General features: G+C 39.5%; 1 protein-coding gene across 1 annotated transcript in view; it reads right to left on the bottom strand.

The window, feature by feature from the left end:
- Positions 1 to 1593: 1593 nt before the first annotated feature.
- LOC122840202 (contactin-associated protein-like 5) overlaps positions 1594 to 7545 on the bottom strand; it is a 177804-nt gene continuing 171852 nt past the window's right edge. The window contains exon 24 of the mRNA XM_044132441.1: positions 1594 to 5235. Coding sequence (XP_043988376.1) covers positions 5042 to 5235 — 194 coding nt within the window. The 3' untranslated portion in view covers positions 1594 to 5041. The remainder of the gene's footprint in view (positions 5236 to 7545) is intronic.

Genomic DNA, 7545 nt, shown 5'->3' with positions numbered 1-7545 from the left:
AGAAAAAAAACGTGATAAAACTGATTAGCTGGAAGTCATGACCTTGTTTAGCAGTTTCACAGCAAATCCAGCGTGACATCATAAACAAGAGAAACGTTACAGCGAACAGAGAAAAAATAACAAATTGAAAAACATGAACCAAAATTAATACAAAGATATCTATGGAGCACCAGGATAGAATTTTTTTTAAATTTTTTTTCCAAAGTACACAAAATAAACCTAAAAAGTGATATGTTCCTTTAAAACTACCACTGTACCATAAAAAAAATTACTCTGAAAATCTGTGAAGAATTGAGGTTGTCAGCTTCCTCCCTGTGGTCCTACTGCCATTCGTGGAAATATCTCGTTCCTGATCAGAAACAACCAATCACAGCCAGGGAGAGGGTCTTAGCATTATCAATCAAGCTTGTGTATTTGCTACTAAATGTGCTAAGTACACAGAAACAACTTAACCTTTAAAGGAAAACAACTTAACCTTTAAAGCCTACTTAATATCTGGCCATGTTAAGTAGCCTACCATTCATGGCGGACTTCTTGTAGTGAACAAGTTGTAGCGTAGCATTGAGCAAGAGAACGGTGACTCCCAGCACTAGAACCCTCCTCGTCACTCTGGTTGGTTGTTTGTGGCAAAGTGATGTATTGTAGATAACAGTAGGACTTAAGGGGAGAAGGGAGAGGAGGCTCATTTTGTCCCACAGATTATTTGTCTCACAAAATCACTGTTTTAGCAAATATTTATTTTATAAATAATGCATATTGTTTATAGGTTACATACTGCAATTTTAATTGATAATTAATTAGCTTTTTGATATTCAGTGATTAAAGTGCTAATCTTTGAGAGGATTTTCCATTAAATATTGAATCCTGAGCAACATGCTGATTCCTCATGCGATCAAGACAGCTGCCTCAAAAGAAAATATAATTATCACATTAAATTTAATTCATCTATGAATATGACTATAATTTCATGCATCTTAACTTCACTACATGCCATTCATTATAACTGCTAAAGTGGATGCAGCAGAAAATATGTGACTGTTATGACTTTAACAACTGTGGCAACAATAGCTGGGTCTCACAGCACAGTAATATTTTTACTGACATGACAGGAAGACTGTTAATCAAGATGGTTGAGCTCTATTCATCTAATAATGTTCCACTGTGTACTTTTCAAGGCTGTTGTCAGCCGACACTAAACGAGGTAGACCCGGAGGAATTGACCAACACAGAGATACACGAGAATAACAACCAGGCAAGTTGAAGCCTAATTGCAGAGGTTTTGTTTTCCCTTGTGCTGCTACTGAAATATGAAAAAGGCAAAGAGCAGCCAACGTTACCTGATTACCTGATCAGCAGCAAGAATGAGGGTAGTTATAAAAGCAGATGTCTTAACAGCTTGCTGCTCTTCTCAAAGCTTAGTTAGCACAATGCCAAGCAGGAAAGACATCAGCAATGAAGAAAATCTAGCTCCCCATCAGAGTGGGGAGGGTTGTAATGTTAAGTCTAAACAATTTGAAATCTATCAAGACTGCAGCAACAGAAATATGTTTGCAAGAACCCAAGCAGAAATGTTTAGTAATATACTCATTTTTATTATTAAATTATACATCTATACAGTAGATCCTTAATAAAACTGCAGCTATACAAATCATTAAGAAGTGACCACATGTATTACCCATTGCAATATAACCTAAACACTCAGAGGTATGTGTTCATTCACTGTTACAGGAAATCTGCACACTATCACATCTTTGAGGGATACTTGTGGGACATGCACAGGGAGATCCAGTGGCTGCAGACTCATCATGCTTGTCTTGTTTTTCTCAACCCCATTTACTTCAACCTAAGCCATTATGGAGCTCCAGTCCACCAGTGCATTGGTCCAAAAACTTAAACCCATCCTCCCCAAGTGTTTGTACCAACATTTAGAATCCCCAGAAGATGATTTAAAATGTCTTAAAGATGCTAAAATAACAGAGGTTGTTGCATTCGTGTCAGCATGTAAATTTAGCTTTTCTTTGGGATTAACCTTTATTTAGCCTGGTGAGCTGAAAGCATAGCTGATGCTGACAAAGACTGTCATACTCCCAAAGAGCAGTGCGGTAATGAGAGGAACCAGACAAGCTGAGTTTTAAAATTTGGGTAACATCCTTTTCCTCTGGCATCAGAACTTTTTCCTGCCCTCCCAAAGCATACGTCTATAAAAAGTAATGCAGTTGCCATCCAAGCTTTAATGTTGCTTTAAATGTGCCCTGTGCATCACATGTCCTGGTGCAGATGGGCTTTTTTTTTTAGATTGTGTGCACATATTCTACCAGTGTATCATTTAGGGAAAAAGATTGAATATACTTGAGACACACTGGAAAACTAGAAACATTCCACCACTTGGTGTCGGTCACTCAGAGCAGATTGGCTGTTTTGCAGGTTGCAGAAAGCTCTGGCTTTGATGATTTGCATTGTGAAGTAAGAGACAAATTAAACCTGTGCATAGCCAGAAACTCCCGGATAAACTGCAGTGTGTCATCTCCCTCTAATGCAAGTCATTACAAAAGTTGGATGTTGTTATTTTTGCTGCTGGTTATTTTAAATTCTATTCATTTGCGTCACCCAAAGCATCCGACACCACATCCTTCACGCTTAGAGGCTGTGAGCGGCTCCTGGTTTCCTGCAGAGCTTACTACTTTTTCTGTGCACATCACAACTATACTTATTATTAATACAATGCCACTTTACATTCACGTCTTATTTCTGCAACTTTAAACAGTTAGTTTTAGAATGCTTGTGCTACAGCTCCTACAGACGAGCCTTAGAACTTGCAGAGAATAATGAAGCCTCATTTATCAAACATCCCTGTGCACAGCGTGGAAACTGTCCCATGTTTCTAGACACAGATCAGGATTCATGTGTTCCAATCTGCATGGAGGTTTGCTCCCGGGCTCCTGACAACAGGTAGGCTGCTAATTACAATAAGATGTATGAAGGAAGAAGTTTTTTCAAGCCTTTTTTGGCTGTTTTTAAATTCTTGCACTACTGTGCTTCTGACTCAGGATTTTTATTACATTCTGCAGAAAGAAGTTATTGATTTTAGGAAATGGCTTCTCCATTAATGATGATACTATGTTCTGGTAGGTCCTGCCAAAAAAACATCTTCCTGAATTGCAGGTTTCTTTGTGGAACAGTTCACAGAACATCCTCCTCTGGCCACTGGCTTGTCTTCCCCCCACAGTCAATCCATGTCCCTCTTGAGCACCTGGTGACTGTGTGTAACCTGAAAGTAAAGGTCATCACTTTTGTTCCTGGTAATAATCGTCAGAAGACCTCTAACATGTTTATTGCTCCTGGACTGAATTACAACATCCATTCCATGCCATGGTGAAGGATTGCTTTCAACTGGCAGTGCTGCCTCCAGACTCCTGACTGCTACATGAACCTGTGAAAAGGTTTCATCGTTATTCTGACTACCTGTCCAGTGCAGGGCTAATTACAAACCCCAGCTTTAGTGTGCAGTGTGACAGCTCAGCACGCCACCTGAAGGTCAGAGAGTGCAGCTTCATGGTGCAGGGGGCTCCTGACAGGAGCGCCGGAACATTCCGGACAGGGATGGCACTCTCTATATGCTGCAGCTCACACTGTCAGAACATTAAGTCTGCAGCTTCTCATGTGGAAGTTTGCATCCCAACCCAATCAGAATCTGACTGAAACAACCAGGTTTTGTTATTTCCTTTAAGTTATTTCTAAAATCAAAGTGTTTCAACCAGACTTGGTCATTTATCAGAACTAGAATGGTTAAATATGCATAACAGTTTGATTATGTGAATCATTTCTCATACACCAGTCAATTGTGGAGTACCACAAAGTCCAGTACCTGGATCAGTGTGTTTTACCTTTATTTAACTCAGAAAGTCACATAAAGCTGTGTTATGTGTCTTTAAAATTTAATGATTGAAAACTTAGCTCTAATAAAACTAATAAATGGATGCAGTTTGACTTGTAACCCAGGTGTGAGCAAAATAACTTCTCTGTCTGTGGAAGGATTGGATGTGGGCTTTTCTAACATAAGGTGCAATGAGATTAATTTTGTTTCTTTAAAAATAAATAAAATTGGAGAGTGATGTCTATCCATTTAATATTCAATAAAAGAAAGTTTCACAAAGCCATGCTTGCTCCCACATCTCTGCATATAATTAGCCCTTTCTGAGTTTGATAAATGAGGCATCGGGTCTCCATCCAGTTACAGATTTAGAAATTTTCTGGTTTGTTAGCTCCTGTGTCGTTTCTCTGGAGGAATGGAAAACCCCTCAGTAAGAGAAACAGTCTCCCCCGGCTTGGGTTCAGGAAACAGAGGATGCTTATGGCTGGGAGACTCAGCGTTTACTGTGTTGGTCACACACCTAAATGACAATAGACTCCTATTAAATGCAAATGTGACTGCATTGGTGCATATCTATGAAAAGAAAATCTCTAAAATGTTGAAAACAAAAAGGTATATGCAAATTAGGCACTCATACTGTTTAGGCAGTTTTGTCCCTGTTTTTTCTACAACATTCACCACCACTGGGAAAAAAAAGAAAAACAATTACAGCAGCGAATGCACGCATATCTTACAGGCCTGATCTCCAGCTTCTCATCTGCATGTCCAGCTCAGTGCGTCGCCTGTCCTGGGAGTAAGCCAGAATTTCACACAGAACAGGTCGAGTTGTGTTCGTTTAGGATGGACAGCAGCTTCTGCTCCCTGTGTTCACACCATCCTTCTGTCAAGTCCTGAAGGACATTCATCTTATGCTTTACACAGTTTCAATGACAGAAATCACAGCAGCTTGATTCTGACAATTTCACCAACATCAAATACACTAACTGCTGCAAAGATTCAGCCACTAGCTTGTAGAGGAGCATTGAGAGGGCGGACGGCAGGCTGCAGGTGTTTGCAGTGTTCCTGGGAGCTTCCAGGGCACTGGGATGGGTCAATCCTGCAGCAGTGTGTCCACCTATGAAGTCCTTTGTCAGAGAGAGGTACGTTTGTGGTACAGGCTGCACACTCCGCTCAGATGTAGTACTCCTTCACGTTGTCCCTGACAGAGTTGTGGAGGTGCAGCTCAGTCCTGTAGTCTGTGTACGTGCTGTGTCTGTGCTCCTCTTTCATGCTGCTGCTCCTCTTCGCTCGCCGCTGCTGATAGAGGAGGCGGCTTATCACAGCCAGAGCACACACAGCAATGAAGACGACCGCTGTGACCACACCTGAGAACACAGCAGGGAGGGAACATTAGAGGATGATGACAGGAGGTTGAAAGTCATGCCTAGAGGCAGGAAGACTTTCAGCTTCCAGAACAAAAACATCCAGCAATCAGAACACAGACAGTAGCAGCATTCCCACATTCCCATGTTCACCACTGAACACAGTAAATCATTCATAAAGGAACCACCTGGATCCCTAATGCTGTGGTTGCTTATCAGTACCTTTGTTTTCTATTTCATCTCTTTCCAGATCCTATAAAAGAGACTCAGATATGTGCTGTTCTGTGTTTAGGCTCTGTTTTAGATGAAATGCCAATGAAGGCAAGTTTGATGATCAGGGTTTTGCTCTACTGGAAATGCTTGGACATTTTTCTCTTTGAAACTCAAAGGCTGTTTAAACAAAACAAACCAGACTCCATATATCAAAGGGAATTTTGGTCTTTTTAGTTGTGGAGATATGGATTAAGAGCCATGTAGTCTGTGACCTGCAGCAGTCTGATCCTGAGCCAAAGAAAACTCTCAGAACAGATCTACCAATAGATGAATAGTAGCATTTCATCTTTTTGAAATTGATGTAAATAGCTAAGTTATATAAACTACAGATAGTCTGTATTTTAGGATAAACAGAACAAGCCTTTCAATTGACTTGATTCCAGGAAGTGTCATATTTCAGATATTTTACCTGAAAGGCTTGAACTGTTCTAGATCAGATCTGGGTCACATCTGGCTCTTTAGATGTCCTGCATAATGAACCAAGTATCACTTCTACATGTAAACCAGAACACCATGGTTTTATTTGGAAAAGTTTGCTTTTATTCAGAATGCAGCCAATGCAGCCTTTCTATGGTAGCAACATTAGCATCCTTATGCATTTTCTATTGGCATTTCAGGCTAAAAAGTGACTGATGTGGAGTGTGTTTTCAATGGGAACTAGTTCTGTAAAAGTTAATATTTCCAATGTGCTGAAGCTTCACATGGTCACTTAGGCCAGTTGGCAAAATAAATGTGTATTTTTAAATGTATAGGTTTGGGTCTACACCATAGAAATACAGGGCAGCAGCTTTAAGCCCACAGATTTAAAGAAACAACATAAACATCAATTATTGATTTCTCTGTAGAGGGTGAACCAGAGTACAAATGTTCTACATGGTGCTTAATCTCTGCATAATCCAGAGCTATCAAAATTATCATAACTTACAAATTAATAACAGGTCTGAAGTTGTTATTGGACTACACTAATGTGACACAACATTAATCTACAGTGACAATGTAGGTCAAACACTACATCCCAAAGAACGCATTCAGAATAAATAGTGAATGATTGAATGAATACAGCATATTTTCATTCTATTTACTTTTTGATGTAAACAATAGAGTTTGGATTAAAAAATAGCTATTTCTATTTCTTCTATGTTTTTGTGAGGATGATTTTCTTCACTGTGGTTCAGTTTGAACAAAAGGAATCAACCGTTCCCAGCCTGCTGTGTTTTATACTCTCCACACGACAAACAGCATTATTCACCAGAAATGAAAATGTCCAGTTCTTTTTCCTTTTTACAAGGAATGCTGGTCAGATATGGACTGTCACGTTTTTCATGCATCGCTGATCAAATTCTGAAAGTATTCACATCCTTTAAATACTGTGCTTTTTGTTTTTGCTGTGATTTCACTTTAGATTGAGAGAAACAAACAGACCAGGACTGGATTTTAGAGGTCAGCAGGCGAAACTTTGTTCCTCCCTGAAGTTTGTTGCTGCATGGAGCTCTGAAGATTATTTAACCAAATCAGGGGACAGGCAATCCAAACCTGGCCACACAGTAGGTCTGAACAAGTTTTTCAGTTTCTATTTCGCTTCATTCTAAACATGTAAATAACTCAGAGGACTGATAAAATTCAAGATACATTGGGAATGTGCTTCTTTTTGAACTAAGGGAAAAAGAGCTACTTAATGTTAACATGTCACACATTCAGGAATACCAGCTCTTAGCAGGTTGAGACATTAAAGCATCAGACTCAGCAGGCGCCTGAAAAAAACCCTCATGCTAAACTTACTTAAATTAATCTTGCCTTTATCTTATCCTCTGTTTAAAGAGAACTTTAGAAATGAGTGAGAAACATTGTTTTGTCTTTCTGGGCAAGTTCACTGAGCAGGTTAGTCACACTTTCATGTCTTTTTGATAAACATGAGGCAGATCTGTAACATGGACTCACGGTTTGTTGCCTGGAAACCAGGCTCAAGAAACACTGTGTGAAAGAGGAAATGATCATTTTCTCAGCTCTATTTGAAGTAAAAAAGAAAAACATTCAATGTCT

Source organism: Gambusia affinis, linkage group LG11, assembly GCF_019740435.1.
Source record: "Gambusia affinis linkage group LG11, SWU_Gaff_1.0, whole genome shotgun sequence".
Taxonomy (NCBI): domain Eukaryota; kingdom Metazoa; phylum Chordata; class Actinopteri; order Cyprinodontiformes; family Poeciliidae; genus Gambusia; species Gambusia affinis.
The sequence above is the reverse complement of the archived record's forward strand: the minus strand, read 5'-3'. Positions and strand labels throughout refer to the sequence as shown.